The 24,291-nt window shown below is 53.7% G+C and overlaps 1 protein-coding gene across 2 annotated transcripts; it reads right to left on the bottom strand.

Annotated features, from left to right (window-relative positions):
• CSF1 (colony stimulating factor 1) lies at positions 1,611-22,366 on the bottom strand. 2 transcript variants are annotated; one of them, XM_013962557.2, is made up of 9 exons: positions 21,921-22,366; positions 18,625-18,747; positions 17,170-17,232; positions 15,443-15,613; positions 11,291-11,438; positions 9,027-10,048; positions 8,450-8,502; positions 8,070-8,128; positions 1,611-3,391 (listed from the first exon to the last, which is right to left on the bottom strand). In XM_013962557.2, the coding sequence occupies exons 1-8, from the start codon at positions 21,957-21,959 to the stop codon at positions 8,083-8,085; spliced, it is 1,665 nt and encodes a 554-aa protein (XP_013818011.1). In that variant the 5' UTR covers positions 21,960-22,366; the 3' UTR covers positions 1,611-3,391; positions 8,070-8,082. The 2 variants fall into 2 exon arrangements, with proteins under 2 accessions (XP_013818011.1, XP_017901371.1); XM_018045882.1 differs by having other exon boundaries at positions 9,027-9,157; positions 21,921-22,365.

The following is a 24,291-nucleotide window of genomic DNA, read 5'->3' as shown; positions in this document are numbered from 1 at the left end:
CTGCGAAGGCTTCTCAGAGGAGGTGACTTCTGAGTTGGGACTTGAAGAAAAAACATATGAATAAGTTTCTTCAAAAATCTTTCCTGAGGGTCTTTGGATAGAAAGGGAAGAGTTAGCTTAAGAGAAATGATGAGAGACAGGGTGGTAGTGGGGACTTGGGACACAGAGGTCACTGAGTCACCTGGATACTTGGTTTCTGGCATGTTGGCTTGGTGCCCATTCTTACCCTAAAACCTTGGTTTCCCAAGTCCAGGGACCCAAGCTTTCATGCAGTGCTGTCCAATATGATTTTGGAGGTGATACGAATGCTCTGTTTCTGTGTTATCCAACATGGTAGACACATGTGGCTATTCAAATTTGAATTGTGACTAGTACTACAAAAAAACTGAATGTTTGCTTTTATTTCACTTTAATTAATTTAAACCCAAATAACCATCACATTAGATAGTGCAGCTCTACATGCTTCTGATTCTAAATCACATGTGAATCCCTTGAAATGTCTTGGAAAGCTTCTGAAGCCTGGTGTCTGAGATTCCAATTTTGTTGATCTAGGTTGGGGCTTAGGTACCAGTCTTTTTGGAAACAACCCAAGTGAGTTTCAGGAGAGCCAGGGTTGAGAACCATTGATTCAACACTCTTAGCAGTGGGGAGGCGCCCCACCCCCACCCCACCTTGTCCCAGCCTTGCCCGGGGTGTGCGTTTGGGCTCTGCTGGGCCTTCAGTCCCTCTGGACCTTCCCAGCACCCCGCTGCCCCTGAAAGGCTGCATCCTTGGTCTCCTCTCCAGAAGGAAGCTCAGGGCTTAGGGCCACTCGCGAAACTTGGTGGCTCTCTTTCCTTCTGCCTACCTCACCTTGTTCCCAGTCCACAGACAGGGCTCATTCACCTCAGAGCCTGCTAGGACCTGGACAGTAGAGCTCAGTGGTCAAGGAGCCTCATCTTTACAGGGCCCTCGGGCCCTTGGACAGAGCCCAACCAGCCGTTTTCTTGGGCTGGGCTAGGCTGTGCTGGGGCAGAGGCTGGTGGCCAGGCATGAGGTTTGGCTGGGTTTTGTCCTACTAAACCCAGATATGCAGATGAATGTGTTTGGGACAGTGATAATGCAGGAAGTTTTAGTAACAAGAATGGAACTTGGAGACAACTTTCCTTCCCCAAGTATTTTGAAAAAATGCTTTCTGAGCTGGAGCACCCCCAGTAGCTACTGGCCACCCCCCACCCTTTTTGCCACCCACACCCCAAAAGCAACTTTTTCCATGACTCACACATGGCAGCTTGTGCACTTCTTTTATTATTAAATATAAAAGCAGCTTCCTATTTTTTAAATAGATATTTAAATGACTTCATATAAAATAAATCACCACTTCCAAGTATAAAAACAAAATCTCACAGTGTGTGAGCCAATGTTCCCTCTCGACTTTCTCAGAGAAAAGAAGGGTTCCTGTGCAGGCAGCCAGGTAGCCACCCAGAGGGGCTGCAGGGGCCCCTCCCACTCCTGGGTCACCAAGAGCACACAGTTTCCGTGATGGGTTGGATTTGCTTTCTTGATCTTTAAAATACTATACGTTCAAGGGGTGGGGAGTGAGGGAGGAATGTTTTTTCTGTATTTTTTTCCCCCTTCCGCTTTTAAATACAGAGTTTTTAGTATCAAATATAGAGTCTGTGACTAGGAAAATGGGCCTCCTGGGGAAAGTTCTCCACTGCCCTTTCCTCAACGGATAGCAACAGGGCAGGCAGGGACCAGAGGACCCTCACTTTCAAGGGCTGGAAGGGAAGCTCATAGGCCCCGGTCCAGTGGCCAAGTCCAACAGGATCTCATGGTGGAGGGCCCGGAGCAGCAGGAGAGGAGGGACACAGTAGCACAAAGGCTGAAGGCAGTCTACTGGCCTGTCACCTGATGCCCAGAACTCAGAGCCGCAGCCACTGGCCGGTCGAGGGAGCTGAGGCCCTCAAGGCAGACTGGAAGCAGCTGCCTGGACTCTCCGAGTCCCTCTCCCACCCTGGCTCACCTGGTTAGAGAGATGATGCTAGTGAGGGGTGGGACGAGAACTGGAGGGGGTCACTGCCTCCCGGGCTCCTGACAGGGACACCGCTCAGCCCAGGTGTCTGCTGACAGCAGCCTTTGGACTGTGGTGGGAGCAGGGGCCTGGACAGGGAAAGAGGCCGGCCAGGGGGATCAGGGGTGCTGACCCCTTGCCACACCTCAGGGGCAGGCCCTCAATTTCAAAGACCTATTTGCTGTCAGAGCTCACCCTGCAGTCTCTCTCTCTGTGTCAGTGCCTCCCCTCCTTTCTTCCCTCCCTTTAGTCATGTCCCTCTTGGGAATGTCAAAGTGCAAGATGCAGAAACCTGGGTGAACAACGCAGCCTAAAGACCAGCTCTGGCTGCCGGCCCTGGGAAGTTCTCCCACCCTGATCCATCCCAGGGAGTCAGAGCCGGGTCAGCAGAAGGTCAGGGCTCAGGGGCTCCCTCAGTCGACAGGCGAGGCCGGCTCGGGCGCTCAGTGCAGGAAGCTGGGGAGAGGCTGGAGGAGTGGGAGGACGGACAAGTGTTTGCTCTCCGGGATGGATGGGGCAGGCTGTTCAGCAGGCAGGTTCAGTATTCACAGTGCGATGGTTTCCTTCAGAGGAGAGGCTCTGCACGGCCTCCTGGAGGAGCTCTGGCAGGCCTCGGGGAATGGTGGGGCAGAGGCCAGCGCTTAGTCTTGCCCTGGGCATCCAAGCCAGGCCAGGCAGGTCCTGAGGGCCGGGTTGGCATCCCCTCTCTGCCTGGCCGCCGGCAGAGGGCACTGAGGCAAGTGGAAGGTACAGACCCGCTCCGGGCGATCAGTGCAGACCAGCAGGCCCAGAAGCCTACTCTTCCCGTCTTCTGGGCTACACGCCTTTACGGGAAATCCAACAACGCTGTCCCGCCCTGTGAACCTCATGCTTCTCTCTCTGGAGACAAGTCCCTGCTTGTCGGTGCTGGGATCCCTTGGCGGCAGGCAGGTCCTCTGACACGAAGGCTCTTCTGTTCCTCAGTGCCCACCCTGCTCTCCCATGTCCCATGGGCCTCCGGGTCCCTAGAGGGGAGTGGGCAGAGGACACAGCCCCTGAGGGGCAGAGGGTCCCCAGCTGGGCTTGGCAGCCTTCCTTAAGCAGATGGGAGCCTCCAGGGCCCCTGATAAATATCAGCAGCATGGGGGGCATCCTCCAGCCCTCTCTTAGTCAGTCCAGAGTCTGAGGGTCAAGGGCGGAGGAGCCCCAGCCTGGCTGCTCTGGTCTAGCTCTGCTCTCCAGGAGTCCAGGAGCTCTCATGGTGGGCAGGCCACATTCCCGGGAGAATGGTTGGGGAGGGGTGGTGGTGGCCGTCCCCACAGTATCTCCTCCCATGGAGAGACTGTCCTGTGTGCCCAGCTGTAGGGGAGAGAAAGAAAGGCTGTCAGCTGAGTGGGAGTCAAGGGAGGGGTCGCTGAGGACACGGGTGGGCGGGCTAGAGTGTTCCTGTGGGCTGCTGCTGGCGCTGCAGACAGGACTTCCTCCCATCCTTTCCCTAGCCTTCCCCACCACCCCAGACACCGCAAGGGCCCTGGGCAGCTTTCTCTGGCAGCAGCCCAAGCCTCTGGACAGACTGGCCTCACCTCCTACCTCCTCCTGGGGAACCAGGGACCACAGGGGGAGGTAACAGAGCCTGGCAGAGGTCTGAGCAGAGCTGGGATGGGCATTACTCAAGTGTAGGGGTCTACCAAGGAGGGAAGGGGGCACTTGAGTGTCCTTAGATGCCCATCTCCCCTCCCACCACCCCCGGCTCCGGCAAGACCATCTCACTATCTTTGGTCTAAAAAAATCAAGAGCGAATCCTGCTAACTCTAGCAAAGAAGAGGAATTTCTCATTCCCACTCCACACCATTCATCACAGAGGTCATCACACACAATACTCAGGGCAGCAGGGCAGAAGTATCTGAAGGGAAAGAACTGGAGGAAGTTCCAGACAAGGAAACTCCCACCCTGCCATTTGGCCTGCTAAGCCCTAAGCAAGCCAGCCTCCTTCCGGATGCGCCAAGGGACTTGCCTCCCTGCATCATGCATAGGAGTCAGGGCCCTGCTGTCTCCAAGCCTTCCCCCATCCTTGTCCTCAGAATGCTTTGTTCCCAGAGCAGAAATCCCCTGGACTCCATCCAACAGTTTGACTTTGGCCCCTGTGCGGAGCTTCCCTCCCTGACTATCCCTGGGCCCTACCAGCAAAACCCGTGATGGATAAGGAGGAAAGATGGGACCATAGCTTCTGGCTCCCAGCCCATTCCCATGCTCTGGAAGGCAGGCAGGGAAGACTATAAACTGGACATGAGCCATGCTCGGTATGGCTGGGCCACAGGCCCTGCTGGGGCCAGAAGGGAAGAATAACCAAGTGGGCAAGCCCCAGCCCACTGCCCCTATTTCTTGGTTCCTTGGAATGGAGGGGTCAGGGTCCACATTTCCTTTCTGAGGGTCCTTCTCTCATACCTCTGCCTCTGTGTTTCCCCCTCTCATCAGGGCAGCAGTCTTCAGGTGGCCCTAAGGCTCCTGCTGCCTGGCCTGGAGACCACTTTAGGGCAGGATCCAAGTAAGGGTCTGTATGTGGCCCTTGCCCTGGATCACTCTCTAAGTGAAATCTTAAGGGGAGGAAGAAGAAAGCTTGGGAGGGCCTGAGATTAGGCAGGCAGAGGGCCAAGGCCAAGAAGGGAGGCGGGCGACCAGTCAGAGGGTGGTGCAGCATTGAGCCATGAAGTCCCCAGGGACCTTGTTCCATCCTCTGCTCGCCAGTTCTGAGGGGTCTGCCTCATTCTCACAGCCCTGCCAGTGTCCCATCTGACCCATTTGAGTCCACCTTACCAACAAGGTGGCCCCCAGGAAGTGTTATCTCTTTCACATGCATTCCACATGTGTTATATCTTAAAGAAAGAAAGAAAGTGAAGTCGCTTAGTCATGTCTGACTCTTTGCAACCCCATGGATTGTAGTCTACCAGGCTCCTCCTGCCATGGGATTTTCCAGGCAAGAGTACTGGAGTGGGTTGCAATTTCCTTCTCCAGGGGATCTTCTTGACCCAGGGATCAAACCCGGGTCTGCACATTGTAGGCAGACACTTTTACTGTCTGATACTGGGCTGGAAGAAGCACAAGCTGGAATCAAGATTGCTGGGAGAAATATCAATAACCTCAGATATGCAGATGACACCACCCTTATGGCAGAAAGTGAAGAGGAACTAAAAAGCCTCTTGATGAAAGTAAAAGAGGAGAGTGAAAAAGTTGGCTTAAAGCTCAACATTCAGAAAACGAAGATCTGGCATCTGGTCCCATCACTTCATGGGAAATAGATGGGGAAACAGTGGAAATAGTGTCAGACTTTATTTTTGGGGGCTCCAAAGTCACTGCAGATGGTGACTGCAGCCATGAAATTAAAAGACGCTTACTCCTTGGAAGGAAAGTTATGACCAACCTAGATAGCATATTCAAAAGCAGAGACATTACTTTGCCGACTAAGGTCCATCTAGTCAAGGCTATGGTTCTTCCAGTGGTCATGTATGGATGTGAGAGTTGGACTGTGAAGAAAGCTGAGCGCTGAAGAACTGATGCTTTTTAACTGTGGTGTTGGAGAAGACTCTTGAGAGTCCCTTGGACTTCAAGGAGATCCAACCAGTCCATCCTAAAGGAGATCAGTCCTGGGATTTCTTTGGAAGGAATGATGCTAAAGCTGAAACTCCAGTACTTTGGCCACCTCATGCGAAGAGTTGACTCATTGGAAAAGACTCTGATGCTGGGAGGGATTGGGGGCAGGAGGAAGAGGGGATGACAGAGGATGAGATGGCTGGATGGCATCACCAACTTAATGGATTTGAGTTTGAGTGAACTCTGGGAGTTGGTGATGAACAGGGAGGCCTGGCGTGCTGCAATTCATGGGGTCGCAAAGAGTCGGACACGACTGTGCGACTGAACTGAACTGAACTGTTCTCTAAACAGGCTCCCCTGGTTTTGAGCATTTGGCAGATACCCTATCTCCCTAGGAGTGGCCCAGACCTGTCATTCTACATATGAGAAGGCCCTGAAGTGCTTGCTTGCATTTGGCATAGGGTGTGACTAGAAACGTGAATGGGTTCTCCAGCTAGTCAGCCAGCCTGCCAATCGGCAGTTTAGGCAAGCAGCCAGCTAGTCAGTTAGCCAATCAGCTTCATCAATCAACTAGCTAGTTAGGCAGTGACTAGCTAGTTAGTTGGTCAGAGTCATCCATCCAGTTGGTCAGCCAGTCAGAATCAACTAGTTAGTTAGTTAACTAGTCAACCAGAAGGCTGGCCAGTTAGAGACAGTCAACCAGGGTCAATCAGCCAGTCAGCCCTGAAGTCAATCAGTCAACATCTGTTGAGTTCTTAGTGTGAAGCATGAAGAGGCCCTCTCTGTTTAGGACTCAGGATAGAAAAGAAAATGCAAAAAAAGTAGAAGACACAATCCCTGTGCTTCAGGAGCTTACAGACTCCTTAGGGGTACTCATACACATAAAGATTTTAAAATGTATGAAAATTAACAACATCCAAGGAAGTACAAATCAATATAGCAAGTTAAATACAAAAAAGATGAGTAGGAATTAAAGGAGCAACCAGAGGATGATGGAGACCATCAGGAAGAGCTGATTCCTGCAGGCTGATTGTGTTTTGAGGGGAAGGAAGGGAGGAGGGCTGCGGAGTGCCTGGAATTGGGGCTCCAGGGGTGAGGAGTGATAAGAGTCACATGTTTATCAAATACATGGGTGAAGACAACAGAAGACACTCACTGATGTGCAGGAGATGTGCTGGGAGGGCTGTGAATACAGTATTAGGATTCAAAACAATTCCAGTTGGCTCGGGTGAGGGGCTGAAACCGACAAGGTGGTTTTTAACAAGGAGGAATATAAATTCCTGCACACTGGTTAAAATAAGTTAAGTTCTCCAACTACAGGATAGAGTCCACAGGTTTAGGGGAAATGGAACTAGGGTTCTATAGACCACAAGCTCAACATATGACAACAGAATGATGTGGTGGTTAAAAAACCAAAACAAAAGAGCAATGCAGTCTTAATTGGTACAAATAAAAGAACACTGTCCATATCAAGGAAGGTAACAGTCCCTCTGAACTCTGAGCTGGTCAGACAATATTGGGGAGCACTATGTCTAGAGCTGAGAGTCACATTTTCAGAGGGACATTGACAAACGAGTGTGTCCAAAGGAGGACGACCAGGATGGTGAGGGGTCTGAAAACCATATCATATAAGGAATGTTTAAGGGACTTGGCCACACTTAGCCTAGAGAATTCATAAAGGGGACATGGACACATGAGTTTAAATATCAGAAGGCTCTCATGAGGGAGGAAGGGGAGGGGGCAGGAAGCCAATTCTGTTCAAATAAGGACGGACTTCCCCACGGTGCTATTGGGACAGGGCAGGGAGCTTGCCTGTGGCTGAGAGTGTGTAACCAGAAGCTGGCTGACTCCCCATCAGGGATGCAGAGAGGGGAAGCCCCTCTGCAGCGGGATTCTAGACCAAATGACCCCCGAGAGCCCTTCTAGGACCACGCTTCTGTGGCTCCATGATCTAAAAGTGGGGAGGCAGAAATGGTCTTCGTTGGGAGGAAGGATCCAGTCAGGGTGCACATAGAGAGGAAAATGGCAAGAGATTTGTGTGAGGGGCTGCTGCTGGAGGAGCTTGGGAGCCAAGCTGAGAATGTCGAGTTGAAGTGGTTGGTGACGCAGAGATGCTGAAATTCCCCTGGAGGCTGAAGACTTTACACAAACAGTTTGGTTGCTCTGGGATGAAAGATGGCAGCAAAAGTCGAAGCTCAATGCAGAAATAATAGCCTGATTAAGAATTAACAGTGCCTGGCCTCAGATGGGGTGGAGGGAGTGAAGCAGTGATAGGAGGCCTGAGGACCTGAGGAGCAGAGGGTTGGCCAGACTTGGCGACAAATAGAAAAAGGAGTAGCAGAGAGAGAGAGAAGGGAAGTTGGTGGTGCAGCAAACGACCTAGGGTGAGTGGAAAATTTGGGTGTAACCAGTTTTAAGGAGTGGAGAGAGATCCAGATCAGAGTCTTACCTTAGGATTCTGTCTACACTGGCAGCTCCTCCTGTCTGTCCTTCTCCTGGGCCAGGAGGCTGTGGCAGAGCACAGGGCTGGTATAAGACTTCAGCAGAGGCCAAGGAGTGAGGGAACCCCCAAACCCTCACCCACATGCTCCAGCCCTCTCAGATTTGGGAGACCAGAACTGCCTAACCCTAAGAAGAAATTAGGAAAAATCCCAGATATCTAGGGAAGAAGAGACATGCTTCCTTCTCACCACCCACCCCCGCATCCCGTTCTGAGCTTCATTTCCTTACAGCAAACGGCAGAATGTCTCCTCCAATTCCAGATGAAAAATAGATGCCAAGACAGCACCCACTCTGTACCTACCAGAGCCCCCTCCCCCAAACTCTCACCTGCCCTCTGGTTGCTCCATGGGAGAATCCACCATCTGCGGCTCTCGATGGCTCTGGGGGCAGAAAAGAGCTGGCTCACTGTGGATCTGGGGGAGGGTGGGGGGCCAGGGTGGGGGGCCATGGCCCCATCCTCAAACAGGGCTGCCCTGGGGCTCTATGAGAGAGTTACCCAGGTCTTCCTTTAGCCAGAGGGCCAGGGGGCTTCCAGGGGCCTCTCCTGTCCTGGGACTCCTTACCCCCCAGCTCTGCAAAGTCTCCGGGAATGCCCTGCCCTGCACAGGCATCACTTTCTTCCTCCATCTCCCTTCTAGGTTCTCACCACACTGTAGCCCAGGAAGAATGTCTTCTACTCCTCTGCCCCCGTCCCTTTGGTCAATCTTGCAGCCTGAGCCTTCCCCATTCTTGAAGAAACCCTCCACTTCGACCTCCCACCCTCTGTGCTCAGTCAACTTCCTGTCTCTCAGAAGTTGACTGTTCAACCCAGCCTGAACCCAAGTCATCCTCTGTCCTGTTCCTGCGCCCAGGCTGTGCCCCAGCCCACGAGATGCCCTCCTCTCCCCAATGGGGCTCTTCTTACCCGCCGCCGCCGCCTGTAGAACAGGAGCCCGCCGACGGCCAGCAAGACCAGGATGATACTGGGCACCAGCAGGCGGAAGACAAAACCAGGGAGCTGGGGGTTGGAGGCTTCCTTGTGCTGCCTCTCATGGCCTGTGTCAGTCAAAGGAACGGAGTTAAAACGGGCCGGGGGCCTGGCCGCCCCCTCACTTGCTTGTCCTCCTTTCAGCTCTGCGAGACTCCTCCGGTCCCTGGTGCTCCTCCTGCCTTCCAGCTCCCCAAGGGACAGCACGTGGCCCCAGGAATGGCTTCTGGGGAGCTTTGGCTGAGAAGAGGGGGCGGAGGGACTGCTGAGGCCTTGCGGGCGCAGTGCTGGTGTCTTGGCCAAGCCTGGCTCCTGGTGGTCTCTGGGCAAGGCAGAGGGACGTTCTGTCTTCTCAGGTGTGTGACTCCAGGCCTCAGTGGGTCTCATGGGGCCCAGGGTGGGCAGGTGTGTGCTAGTTGCATCCGCAAGCCGCAGCCTCTTTCCTGATCCAGAGAGTGCTGAAGATGCTGGGAGGATGTGACTGGGGCTGACAGGCTCTGCCTGGACGCTGCGTCCTCCCAGACTGTAGAAGGAAAGCTCTGCCCCTTGGGGTATAGGACCCTCACTAGCCTCTCCAGAGGCCTCTTCCAGGGCCATGTTAGCACCCAGCAGAGAGTCAAGAATGTCTTCCATCCCAGTGACATGGGCTCCAACCGAAGGGCCAGGCTGAGGAGAATCTCCAGTGGGACGGCCCTCAACGCGTGGGGTCTCTGGCGACTCAAAGCTCTGGCAGGTGCTCCTGGGTGGTCGCTGCTTGGCACTGCCCGGGTCCACTGTGCGAAGGGCCTGCTCTCTGGGCAAGAGGGAGCTGCCGTCTGTTGCCTCAGAGTCAGCCCAGGTCAAGCCAGCCATAGGGGCTGTGGAGGGGGTGGGGGACTGCTGAGGGGAGACAGAGGCCAGGTCACTGCTAGGGGTGGCTTTGGGGTACAGGCAGTTGCAATCAGGCTTGGTCACCACATCTGAAAGAACCACAGAGAGAAGGAGAGAGAAGGATGGGGAGGAGATAGAGTCACCGGCCTCCAGCACAGCTTTCCCAGAGGGATGGAGAGGGGGTGTGGGTCTGGGGGGTCCCCTCAGGCCCTAACTCAGCCCTGGGGCTGAGGTGAGGACAGGACTGGAGCCAATGCTCGTGACACAGGCTTTAGACAGGAAAGGAGCAAACTGCAGGAAAAGAGCAAAGAGTGGGGTTTAGACACACAGGTTGGGGGATGGGGTCAGGGAAGACCAGAAAACTGCCCTTTCTGGAGATCCAGCTGGCCAGACGCCAAGCCAGGGGTGACAATAGCCAGCCAAGATGTTGAGTAGTGGCCTCTAACACAAGACACCCTCAAGCCCCAAAGACACTGTTGGGTGGAAAGCAGCAAGGTGGGTTCATGCACAGCAGGGGGCTACACAGCCACGCCCACAGGCGGGAACAGGCTGGGGCTGGCCTGTGGCCAAGGCTTGAGGCCTTGGGGTTGAAGCGACGAGACTGGACTTGGCCATTTGGCAGGTCGCAGGGCCTCAGCCCTTGCCTTGGGGAGCAAGGTTGAATGTAGGCGGGTACACGTGGCACAGGACGCAGAGACGAGGACAATGCAGGGTACATATGTGCGCAGCTGGGCCAGCACTGCCAGGGTTTGAATGACGCTCAGACTTCAAATCCAATCTTGTCCCTTGAGGGGACACTCAAGGCGTCCTGGGGACTTCTGGAGCCAGGCTATCCTGGTGATTCACAGCAGGGCTCCTGGAGCAAGCCCTGACTCCTGGATGGAGCCTCTGCTCTGTCCACGGAACCCCCCGTACGTTCAGCCAGCCTGCAGAGCCAGTGGGAAAGCTGCCATGCCTACAGGGCTCTCTGAGAGGGCCCCCTTTTCCATTCCCTGATCTCACAGCCACCAGCTTGATCCTTTTTGATGCCTCAACATGCAGACATACGTAGGTGTGCATGCACACACATGTCAGAAAAACATGTGCCTAGGACCACTCAGAGGTACACGAAGCCACATACATACACAAAACAAGCACGTCTACACACAGGAGCACACGAGTAGCAGCCAGGCTGCCTCCCAGGGGTCCCTTCAGCCTGATGCACCACCACCACCACCACCCCCCCACCGCCAACCCAGTGCACCTCTGCTCCACTCACCCTGCCCCAGCCCCACACTCTGCTCCACTCACCCTGCCCCAGCCCCACAATTGCTGGCCCCTTCCGTGCTTACCATGGCTGGAGCATTTAGCAAAGCTGTTGTTGCAGTTCTTGCTGAAAACGTTCCAGTCCTTTTTAAGGAGATTTTTTGTTTCATTAAAGACATTCTTGATCTTCTCCAGCAACTGGAGAGGCGTCTCATGGAATGTTCGGACACAAGCCTGGAAGGAGAGCAGAGCCCCTTTGATGAGAATAAGCACTGGTCCCATGTCTCTAGCTTGTTTGTCAAACTCCCTTGGCCTTTCTCACATCCATCTTCTTTTTCTCTTGTTTTCTCCCTGCTCTCTACCCCGGTTTGTAGGACCCCTATGTCCTAAGGTCAGAAAAGGCAATGGCACCCCACTCCAGTACTCTTGCCTGGGAAATCCCATGGACGGAGGAGCCTGGCAGGCTGCAGTCCATGGGGTCGCACGCAGTCGGACACGACTGAACGACTTCACTTTCACTTTTCACTTTCATGCATTGGAGAAGGAAATGGCAACCCACTCCACTATTTTTGCCTGGAGAATCCCAGGGACAGAGGAGCCTGGTGGGCTGCTGTCTATGGGGTCGCACAGAGTTGGACACGACGGAAGCGACTTAGCAGCAGCAGCAGCATGTCCTAAGGTGGTGAGATTTATCATTTATTCATGGCTCCATTTAACACATAGTTATGTGCCAGGCTACCTGCTGCTGCTGCTGCTAAGCCGCTTCAGTCGTGTCCGACTCTGTGCGACCCCATAGACGGCAGCCCTGGGAATCGTGTAATGAATGAGAGAGAGGTGGTCCCTGGCTAAGTTGGACATTGAGTTCATCAGGTCACCAGCATTGTTACAAATGCAGCGAGTCCTAAGAAGAATTATCTGAGAGTGTTTAACAAGGGGAACTAAATGAGGGCTTGGGGGAATCCCCAAGGAACTGACTAAAAGATGAGCAAGAATTAACAAGGAAAGGAGGTGGGGTTGGAGAGAGCTGTCCAGGTGGTGGGAATAGACTGTGCAAGAAAGAACCTGAAATGTTAAAAGAGGAAAAAGAAGGCTAGAGTAGGCTATAGCACAGCCATCCAGGAGGAGAGTGGCCAGAGACGCAGCAGAGAGAGGTCAGTGAGGACCAGGTCCTGTGGGGCCTTGTTGGCCGTGTCAAGAACCGTTAACCTTATCCACAGAGCAAAGAAAACTTCTGGGCCATGCTGGGGAGGTGGGTGGAGTCTAAGACTCTAATCCTTTAGAAAGAGCATCATTTGTGGTGAGGAGAAAGGCATGGGGCTGTGGATCCTTCTCTGGTTTGGTGTATCTTGACAGGAGAGCCCAGGCTGCCCCCGTCCTGTCTGCTGAGCTGCTAGTTTCTCTTCTGCTCACGGGACCTAGGCCCCCTACACCCACTGGGGCTCTGAGAACATCACACTCCAGGTTTTCCTCCCTCCCCTTGAGCTGCTCCATGCCCCCCTCCACTTGACTTTCAGAGGCTGGCATTCCACTCACCCCACCCCCATGGCTTCATTGCATCTATAGCCCGCCTGCTGATGACTCCCAAGTCCTTCCTTAAACTGAGCTGCAAAGGGAAAAACTATGGGCTTTACTAGGCACTGAAGTCCTTGAAAGCACCACTGGATGCCCAGGGGCTGTGCACAGTAGGTCCTCAGTAAATGTTTATTAGATAAAGGAGAGCGGAACGCAGGGGTGGGAAGCCCCGGGCTTGGCTTCATTACTCACCAACTCAGCAACACTGGCCAAACGAACTTTCCAGCCTGGGTTCATCCCCTTGTTTGTCAAATCAAAACAGCAATCCCTGCCTGCCTCCCTGCCAGGGCGACTGTAAGGAAGAGGTGAGCTCTCTTCCTCTTGTCTTTCTTACAAAAATATCTGTGTTCTTCATACCTCACCTCATACGTCACAGAGAAAACAAGGACAGAATGTCCTGGTGTCTACCTGTCTCAACAGAGTCAGTGGCTTTTCGCCTCCCAAGCCCTGAATCCCTCCCCTGCCGGCTCCTCAGGAGACCTGCTCCTCTAGCTTCACCCGCTCCCTACCTCCCAGCATCCCTGCCATGTGCAGGGCAGGTGGCTTGCTAAAATACAGATTCCAAGGCCCACCCACAGGCCTAGTGAATCAGACTTTCTAGGGGTACATACTGGGAATTTGCATTTAAAAGTTTGTGTGTGATTTTTTTTTTTTTTTACTAGAAGTTATTTGAGTTTTTATTTGTTTAAAAGGAAAGGTGTTTTGGAATTGGCAATTTTTAAATGAAGACTTCCTTTTGCTTTTATCATTATTATTAGCCACACCATGAGGCATGCAGGATCTTAGTTCCCTGACCAGGGATCGAACCCACACCCCTTGAAGTAGAAGTGTGAGTCCTAACCACTGGACCGTCAGGGAAGTCCAGGAATCTGCATTTTAAACAAGCTCCACAGATGATTCTTATGAACCTCAACCCTGGAAAACCACAAATCTAATACTTCTCTTATTTAAAAATCTTTCCTTTCTCCATCCCACCCACCCTCCAGCTAGCTCTCTTTTTCTACCTTTTTTTTTTTTTGAGCCACGTTCTTCCACAGTGGTGTCCCCACTTCCTCACTCTCTGTCCACTTGCTCTGGCACCTGCCTCCAACATCCACATTGTCAAATCCATCAGACACTTTTCAGCTCTTCTCCTGCTTGACGTCTCAGACCCCGGTTGATAAAGGTGACTGCTCTTCCCATCCTGAAATGCTCTTTTACACAGGCTCAGTGATCCCACGCTCTCCTGGGTTTCCTCCCACCCCTTATGCTGTTCTTCAGTCTCCTTGCCAGGCCCCCTTCCTGTGCCTGACTTCTAAATAAATGCTGAGATTCCTGGGCCTGTTTCTCTTCTCACAGTTGGCAATGTGTGCCCCAGCCTGAAACTCCTGTCCTTCCCCTGCTTTGTCCCACTTCAGCATCACCAGAACTCTATGGGCTGCCGACAAAACCGCTGTTGCTCTTCTCTTCCCTCAGCTCCACATGGCCACTGTATTACCAAATCCCCTGGCTCTTTCTCTAAACTCAGAAGGTGTCCCCTGGCCTCACCTTCACTGCACAAACCTAGTCCAGGCCGCCTGGACTTGCACCTCCTGCTGGCTGCTCAGCCTCCATCCCTGATCCCTACACACCCTTGCCAGCACAGCAGCCAGAATGGTCTCACAGTGCAAGCTAGACTAGGTCCCTTGGAGAAGGAAATGGCAACCCACTCCAGTACTATTGCCCGGAAAATCCCATGGATGGAGGAGCCTGGTAGGCTACAGTCCATGGGATCGCAAAGAGTCGGACAAGCACACGACTGAGCAACTTCACTCACTCACACTTTAAACAAAATCCCACATTTTTTAGACCCAGCTGATCTGGGTCACCCAGATGGGAGACCCAGGCTCCCACCTCCATAGCCCTCTTGCCTTCACTCCCAGGCCTTGGCCATGCCAACCACGCTGGGAGGGCCTGAATGTGCGTACTCCCGCTCACCAGGGCTCTGTGCCCAGCGTTCTCTATTCTGGAACACTCTGACCACTTTTCATGCTTCCTAACTTACTCATCTTTGAACCTCGAGTGAGTATCTTTTTACTCAGAAGCCTTCCCTGTCTCTTCTTCCCCACTGCCTTTTAAATCCAAGTCCCATTTCTCTCTTCTGGAGCCCCGCATACTTCTCCTTCCTGGCTCTCTCCCTCACCTCCTCTGGTCTTCCCTTTCTGGCTTGCTTTCTGCGATGCAGTCATTGCCACTTTACTTCTACTTTATTTATGTATTTTGTTAACTGTCTCACCACCCTCACACCAAGCTCCATGAATGTGGAGAATTTGGTCTGATCACAGCTGTTCCCCAGAGTCTAGAACAACAGTACACAATAGACACTCTTCTTTGTTGAATGAATGAACAGTCCTCATGGGTTAAAATTCTATCTACTCGTGTCATTGTTTGTTTAGTGACTGCCACCCTTAGTTAACTATAAGCTCCCAGAGGCTGGGAACCATGTAGTTCCTGCTCATGAGGAACATCAGCAAGGCCTAATACTGTCCCTCCTGCACTGTGAGTCCTCAGCAGAGGTTTGTGGAATGAACACGTGAGTGAGAGTGCAAGTGAGCCATGACCTGGGGTGAGGCCAGTGAGCATCTCTGTGCTTACAGCTGCCCTCTGCCCTCTCTCTCTCAGTGCCCCCAGCTCCAGGGCCCTCCTACCTTGTCCTGCTCATCATAGTCCATGGTGAAGCAGCTCTTCAGCCTCAGAGAGAGTTCCTGGAGCTGGACAATGGCTTTGGCATTGGGGGTGTTGTCTTTGAAGCGCATGGTATCCTCCATTATGTCTTGCACCAGGAGAAATGCCTTCTTAAGGTAGCACACGGGATCGTCCTGGAAAGTAACAACCTGGAGTTTATGACCTGGCTGATGCCTCCTGGGAGCGCAGGCTCTGTGCCGGATACCCACCTCCCAGACAGACTGCCCTACCACCGCTCCTGAGGAGAGGACCATCCACTCCAGAAGACAGAGAATGCTGCCCTCAGCTGGCTTCCACTCTCCCTTGCTGGGATCTGACACTACTGGGGACTGCATTTCCTACTGATTCCCTTTCCTAGAGGGAAGGAAATGTGGATTCTGACCAGAGTGGTCCTTGGGTTTTTGAAAGGTGAGCTCAGATTGAAGGTGCATCGGTAGGGTGGGCTCTGAGGAACTTCTCTCTTTCTGTCTCTGACCCTCTTTTGGCTTGCTTTCACAAGAAGCTCTTTACCATACGGCTCCTTCTAATCCTCCCAGCCACAGGGGTGCTGGAGACTACCCCAGGGTCCAAAGAATAACCTCTGTGTTTTTTCTCCCTAAAAAGATGGTGGATGCCTCAATGAAGACTCTGCTTTAGCTCTGTATTCCTAGTACCTGGTCCGATAGGTTCCTTGTAGTAAATGCTTGGTGAGGTGGGAGTGAGCAAGTGAGTGGAACACTGAGGTTACTCCTCGGACTGTGAGATTGGTCTCCAGTTCTAACGGAAGTGTGTTTGGGTCAGGTGTGCAGAAGCTCAGAGATGGGAGCAAACCCTGGCCATGATGGGGATTTTGTATCAGGCAAGAAGATAAATAGGTGTGGTATAAAGGCTGGGGTGGGGACAGCTGGAAAGGTATTACAGGCATCAGAAAGAGCATGTGCAAAGGCTTGGAGGCAGGAAGGAACACAGAATGGGGTAGTGGCTTGGGCTGTGTGGTGGAGACTGAAACTTGTAAACCCAGGCTAGACAACCAAAGCTTTCCCCTGGAGTGAGGGGGTCTCCAGGTTCAGGAAAGGCAGTGAAGATAACAAATTGTGGTTCAGAGCGCTCCCCCCAGTGGTGGGAAGAGGAGTGCACTGGAGGAGAGGAGGCCATTTAGGAGGTTCTTGAAATTGTCCAAGCAACTGATGGGGTTGGGCCCTAGAACCGAGAGATGTTGAGGAGTAGAACCAGCATCACTCGGTATCTGGTTGGGCGTGGGATAAGGAGGAAGAGGAAAAGGGCTGGACTGATCCCCTTGGCTGCTGGTCTGGCTGTTAGATGGAGGTGACCCAGAAGTATTGGTTTGCCTTAGGCCTTAGAGCCTGCCTTCCTGGGTTCAAATCAGGCCTCCACTGCTTCCAAGCTATGCCCTCTCCCCTGACCTTTCATAAACACGATGAGTGAACCATTTGTTCCCAAATGTGGTTGGGATCAAAAGTGCTTGACACATTGTAAGACTTTGACATGTGCCAAGCCAGGAGAAGGGCACAGCAGGGGACTTGAGCCCAGGACCCTGACCAACCCTGGACCCTGGCACCCCAGACTTGGGCACCCAGGGGTCCTCACACACATACCCTGCGCAGCTCTAGGATTTTTCCGGCCTGCATATACCCACCCTGGTAAGGGCATACATATGGGCCCATGGGCTTTGTAAAGAGCCATAACTCACCAACTGCTCCTGGTCTACAAACTCGAAGGAAATTTGGCACGAGGTCTCCATCTGACTGTCAATCTGTAAGAGAGAGCAGGCTAGTGGTGGCAAGTGTCTGCAGTTCCACTGAGCTTGCCTAAGAATGGGGACTAGAGTTTTTGGATGGAAACTAGAGTTTCTGGGGTTTGATCCTCATCCACCTCCCCAAACCATACATGAGATGACAGAGCTAAGGCTAGGGGAAGACTTGTGACTTCCATATGGCCAGGGGAGGGCTGGAGAAGAACAAGAAGTCTCTGTCTTGTACCTCCTACTTTATGAAGTCTGACAGATGCCAGTTTATTATAAGGAAGAACTGTCTAATGCAGGATAGAGGACATAATCTCCTGTGGGGGGTAGTGAGCTCCCTGTCCTGGGAGGAATTTAAGCAGAGGTTAGACAAGCTCTAGGAATTCAGGATATATACGGACTGGGGCTAGATGCCCTTATAGCTGCTGCTGCCCTTCAGAGCTGTGGTTCTGTGATTCTGAGCCTCAAAGAATGCAGCGATTCTTGGTCAACTTTGTATTGCTACAGCAGCTACATACAGGAGGGAAAGCACAGGGGGCAAGAGAGACAGCGGGCCAGCCCACAGGCCCCAAACTCAAGGCCCTGGAGCTGACCTTAGCCAGTGGGGTTCCACCCTGCCTTCCTGGCCAGAGGGGTGGCAAATTCTCTTCTGAGCAGGACAGCAGTCATGATAGCAACCTGATTCTGCCGGTTGGGTGAACTCCGGGAGTTGGTGATGGACAGGGAGGCCTGGTGTGTTGCAATTGGCGGGTCGCAAAGAGTTGGACACGACTGAGAGACTGAAATGAACTGAACTGAACTGAACCATGCTAGGAATTGTTGACATCTCTGCTGGCCTGATGAGGGTGAGGCATGGGTTCCTTCAAGGCCTGGGTGAGCAGGCCATCCCAGCCCCAGGGTTCGGGCAAGAGCCAGGGAAGTGTCGGGATAGGGCCGGGAGTCAGCCGGGAGCCTCCCTTCCAAATCTGGCTGAGGCCCTGGTGCCAGGCTGGCGGCACATCTGGGAGTCCAGGAGCTAGAGGCAACATTTGGACACAGAAGGCAGACTGGGCTGGCTCCTCGAGGGAAGCATCCCATCGAGGGGGAGCAGGCTTTACAAGCCTTTTCAGAGTCCTTGATGGACATTCTAGGCCATCATTAACCCAGGCAACCAGCTAGAAGCCTACCCTGTCCCCTGCCTGCAGGAGAGCTGGAGAGGGCTTCAGGATTGGGGTGGGTGAAGGGTCAGAAGCATTGACCTTTAGAAGGTCAAAGAAGAACATCCGTGGAGCTAGTGGGAGCCACAAGCCGTATCCTGCACCGCCGTTCTCCTCTCCTCTGCCTACAACCCCTCTCTTTGGCCCTGTTCCCTGCCTCCGTTTCCCCAGTGGGGAGAAGCCGGGGTAGTCAGGGCCACACACTCACCAGCTGCTGTAGGAACAGCAGGTGTCCGTTCCCAATCATGTGGCTACAGTTCTCCGACACCTCCTCAGTAGCACCACTGCTCACCAGGAGACAGGCCAGCAGCAGCAGACGGCCCAGCCATGTCTGCGATAGAGAGGGCATCATTTCTCCCCAGCTCTCTCACACTCCCCAGGAACCACCCTCCCCTGCTGAGGATGGAAAAACAAGGACCTCAGACCTACAGTGCTATAGGCTCGGCCTCTCATCCCAGAATACAGCATTCCCAAAGTCACCTTCCTCAAGATTTCCTAAGAACCACACACAACCCTGCTCTCCCTTGATAACAACCCAAATGTCACCTCCTCCAAGAAGCTTTCCCAGATTAACCCAGGCCAAGCCACTCTACACTGAATTTCTAATGAGGACATGGGAGTTGTGCCTGCCAGTCTAAATGCCAGTCACATAGGAAACTCCTCGAATGCAGGACTTGCTTCTACCCATTATTCTGACTCTGCAACGTCAAACACTGAGCCAGGCATCTTGGGAGCTGCCCACTCCTCTCAAGTTCATGTTCCTACACTGGCTGGCTTCCACACTTGGAGCCAGAGACATCTCTCTGGGCCCAGCCCTTCCTCCTACCTGATTCCACATGCGTCTGGCTCTGCTAATGGAAAAACCAGGGGCCCAAACTCAGTTTCACTGGGAACCTATCCCGCATCACAGACCTTTGGAGCCCTAGGGCTGTGTGTCAAGAAGAGCCCAACTGATTAATCAGAGGAAGCAGTGCCAACTTTAGACCATCCCTGGCTGACACCTACCTATTGGAGCCCCATCAGGTTCTGCATCCAGCCTGACAGCTCTTATCATTGCAAGAACATTTTCTGAGATCTCTCCCCTCTTTCAGCACCCCCCTGACCCAGTAGCTGCTTGTCCCCAGACTGATGGATGAGCTCCTGACACCCTGTCATTCCACTTCCCTCCTTCTTGCCAAGGTCCCCTTAGCCCTCTCCCTGGCTCTAGGTACCCCCTTCTCCAGCCAGAGGCAGAGAAAGACTCTTGGGCTGTCTCTCCCAAGCTGGATGTCGCCTCCTGGCACATCGGGGGAAATGCTGTCAGGGTGGGGTGTGGGCTGGTACCTTCCTGGGTTCTGGGCTCTGCCTTTTAATTCAGATGCTGAGACAAATAGCGCAAACAAATAGCACACTGGAGGCTGTGAAGCAGCCCACAACAACATGCTGATTTACATAGAACTAAAAGCCTAAAATGTTTGTCAGCTCTTACCAGGGAGGAGAAGCCCTGGCTGGGCTCCAGGGAGGTTCCGGGGAGGAGAAGCCACAGTAAGACCTTCAAAGATGGGGGGGTGGGGGGTGGGTAGAGAGGTGGGGGGGTAGGGGGGGAGTTGATGGCAGAGAGAGGAGGGGGAGGGGGGCCTGGAGGAAAGAGGCTCGGGATGGCCCAGTGCTGTTCAGCACCAGGGTCTGGTGAGGGTCCTGGTCTGACCTGGGCGAGGCAGACTGTGGAAGAGGGAAAAGAGTCATGGAGGGAACACTGGGCTCTGTTGGGTGGTTAAGGAGGGCGTTCTGGGTGGGAATGGCTGTGCCAGCCCTCAGGAACCTGCACTTCAGGACCCATGGGAGGATACTGGGCCATACAGAAGGTATGTCTCTGCCCCAGGCTGGTTGCCCCTGAGGCTCCAAGCCTCAGGTGTCAGTGGTTTGGAGGAAAGGGTCCATGGGGAAGGGGATGCTCAGGAAGATAGCCTTGTCACAGACGATTTAAGATATTGATGTTTGAGGGCAGCCAGGAGAGGGCAATGCTTAACCCCAAGGGCTGCCTGGCTTCTGGAGTTATTTCAAGCATCAGTGTGGGGAGTGTACAGCCACCATGTGGGAGGCTGGCTTTGAAGGTGGCCAAAGGGGACCACCCCTGCACCTGGGGCCTTGACGTGGCCTGAGAGGAGGAGCTGGACAGGTACCCAAGGGTTAACACTCTAGCTTGTGTCTGGCTGGGCTGGCTCTTCTCCCCCCTCCTTTCTTCTTCCCACCCACCAGCTTTGGCCTCTGGGGCAGCCCTAGGAATCTCTGCTTCAGGCTCAGAGAGACTCTGGGACATCTCAGCCCAGCGACCCATCCTCCCCTGCTTCTCACCATGTCCCAAATTCCCTAGCAAAATGGTCCCTGGAGAGACCTTAGCATGAGTGGACCCTCAGCCTCTTTCCTTCCACGTTTACCTTCCTCCTCTTTCCTCACCGTCTCACTTCCAGCCCCTATTTGTCTTGTTGCCGTCACCTCACCCTTCCTGACTTCCCCTCCTAACCCCATCTCATCTCTTTCAGCTGGCTCTTCCTCCTCGTGGAAGGGCTTGTCCCTATCACCCTACTTGCAACCTTCCTCCCTTATCCTCTGAATATTTTTCTGCTTCTCTCGCTGCCTCCCGCCCCCCCACCAGGTTTCTCCTCTAGAATTCCTCAGAAGCAAACCCACTGGCAGGGTTTGCCTTACTGTCCATTAATGGAGTCACCCTGCACCATCTAGCAGCTGACCCAGCTACAGCCCATGGTTAGAGCAGGGCAGTGGTGAACCGCCGGCAGCTCCTGCCCACAGTTCTGCAACCCCAAACCTTCCTTCCACCTCCTTTACCATCATCAAGCCCAGGAGCTCCCCGACTGACTGAACCTGAATCTGCAGGAAGATCCAGAGCTGGCACCAGGCAATTCTGGTACCCCCATCCCCCACAAAACGGACTTGATCCAGCCACCCAAGTGCCCAACAGCTCCTGTCTGTGAGCTGGAACAAGTAGTGGCTTGCCCAGCTCCTTCCTTCTGCCTTGCATTCTCTAAGTGGATGGCACCCGAACTTTCCCCATTCAGAAGCGCCCACTCCCCAGCAGGACCTAGAAGCATGCGTATGGCCCGTGTGGAATGCCCACTGGGCAGGCGCCACCCTCAGGCGCACAGCCATTCTGCCTGTCCCTGGGCGGTGGAGAGAGTCTAGGACGGAGCTTCTGTCCCTTGACTGCAAACCCCTCTCCTTTGCCCGCAGGTGGCTCTGCGTACCTCTCCCTGCAATGGGGTAAGCAGTCTTCCCTTCCCCAAAGAGGTGCTGCAGCCGCAGGAGCAGCTGCAGGGCCGCTTCTGGTCCCAGCCCCAGCGCAAGAGGGGCCTCTTGCAGTCGGCGTGCAAAGATGGGCCCGGTGCCGGGAGACGGAAGAGCCTCGGCAGTCGGCGCGCGCTGGGCAGTGGGCTCTGAGGAGCCGCGCTGCGCCGCCAAGCTCCAGCCCCAGCCCGGCCCGGGCCCGGCGCCGCGGCGATCGCTTACCGTGGGAGGGCAGCGCCCGGCGGCGCCCCGCGCGGTCATACGGGCAGCTGGGTCCCGGCCGGGCGCGTCGGCCGCCCTCGCTCTGCTGCTCGCTGTCTTGATCGCTGGCCGCTGCAGAGTCCGCGCCCTGGCCGAGGGCCGCGCTGCTGACCCGGGAGTGTAGAGGGACTCGCGGCGGCGCGCGGAGCACCCAGACAAACTTTCACTTTCCCCGAGCCGGGCTCCACTGGCCAGCTCCTCGGCACAGCCTTTTAAGCGGACTTGTGAGGCATGTGCTTTATGGGAAATCACCTTGGACAGGCGCCAGACACACACACACACGCACACACACACAGGCGCGGGCGCACTGACAGACACACACTCCAGAGGCCCACTGAACGCCTCCCCGCCCCCACCCAGCGGGCCGGTCTTCTCCGTTTGTCTTCCAGTCGCCCTGTGTGCTGCGCTCAAAGCCAAAGCCTTCAAGAAAGTAATGCGGGCTCCGCCGCCTCCCGCCCTCCAGCGCGCGGATTTTGGACAGAGCCTGATCTTTCCTTCCGCGCTCTCCAGGCGGATCCGGTGCGCGCGCTCTCTCTCGTTCTAATACGTGTCTCAAGGGACTTTCCCTCTGGGTCTGAAAATTCCCAAATCTGAGCAGGAAATGGCCTGAGAGCAGGGGCGAACACTGGAGACCGACTGCGCTTGCTGTGGCACCTTGTGGAGCCTTAGTCAGCAGGTTTGGGGGCAGCCCTCTCCCTTATGCAGCCCCCAAAGCGCCCGCCCAGCCTCTATCTTCTCTTCTGGGGGCAGGGTACAGGCAGAGAGGCTACTACCTGACCAGCAGGGGATGAATTGTGTCCTGTGACAGGGACTGGGACACTCTGCTGTGTCCCAGGAGATGCTTCCCACACCTGACCTGCAGGTGATGTAAACGCTGGCTGGAACCCGGGATCCCTCCTGAGCCTCAGACCTGGGGAGATTGGCACCCAAGCCCTACAGTTCCCTGCTGCTTTTGAAAATGGATTTACTGAAACGATTAAGCTCATTTTGTCTCTATATGAGAATGAATCTAAATGAGGCTAAATAGGACGAGCCTGTTAATCATAAAGTCTAATTCAAGAGCTTTTTCTTTCTTCAGTTCCTAGGATTCAATGTTTCAGTCTCTCTGTGGCTCCACCCATCCCCAGCCCCTGGGAAATACATGTCTGGAAGGGGCATCTCCTGTCACTTATTCCAGCCCCTATTAGTAATTTTATAACTGCTTGCTCTTATTAATACTGGTGCCTCTGTTTACAATGCTCCTTTCCCAACTTGTGCTTAAGGCAAACACCTCATCTGTCAAGGTTGAAGTCAGACCACATCCTTCACCAGCAGAGCCTTTTTTGACTACTCAGGCAGATCAATGATTCCCGTCCCTGTGGTCTCACTGAATTTGGCTCCTTTCTCTGTAGTTTCTCTGATAAATTGTCATTCATTCATTGTCCACAGTATTCTAAAAGTGTTTCAAGGGATGCTGATAGCTATATTCTGGAGCATCAGACTGAAGCTTCAGCCCCACTGTGATTGAGACTTCCTCCAAGCTGGTCCTGTATTTCAGTTCAGTTCAGTCATGTCCGATTCTTTGCAACCCCATGGACTGTAGCATGCCAGGCTTCCCTGTTCTTCACCATCTCCCAGAGTTTGCTCAAACTCATGTCCATCGAGTTGGTGATGCCATCCAACCTTCTCATCCTTTGTAGTCCCCTTCTCCTCCTGCCTTCAGTCTTTCCCAGCATCAGGGCCTTTTCCCATGAGTCAGTTCTTGGCATCAGGTGGCCAAAGTATTGGAGCTTCAGCTTCAGCGCCAGTACTTCCAATGAATATTCAGGACTGATTACCTTTAGGATTGACTGGTTGGATCTCCTTGCAATCCAAGGGACTCTCAAGAGTCTTCTCCAACACCACAGTTCAAAAGCATCAATTCGTTGGTGGTCAGCTTTCTTTATGGTACATCTCTCACATCCATACATGACTACTGGAAAAACTGTAGCTTGTCTTGTGTTTACCTCTAAATTGAAGGTGCCCAGCACATACTTGGTACCCGGTTGATAGTGACTGAATCACATGAAGCCATTAGAGAATAACTCATTCATTTGACAAATGTGCACCATGTGGCTACTATGTGCTGGGCACTGGGCTACACCTGGGAATGTGACGATGGACATCTCGGCATATCTCTGCTTTCATGGGTTTGGGAGTAGTCAGAGCTTAAAGGGCGTGGGGCAGCCATGGATGCACAGAGACCTGAGGAAGGAAGGCCTGAGCCTGAGCCCAGCCAGAGGAAGGAGGCTAAGGCCTTACTTCCCCTGGGCATTGTCAAGTGGTCCCAGTACAAAATGATTTAAGATAGATA

The sequence above is a fragment of the Capra hircus genome, chromosome 3 (genome assembly GCF_001704415.2).
Source record: "Capra hircus breed San Clemente chromosome 3, ASM170441v1, whole genome shotgun sequence".
In the NCBI taxonomy this organism is placed as follows: domain Eukaryota; kingdom Metazoa; phylum Chordata; class Mammalia; order Artiodactyla; family Bovidae; genus Capra; species Capra hircus.
Note: the sequence above shows the minus strand (reverse complement) of the source record. Positions and strands in the feature narration are given on the sequence as shown.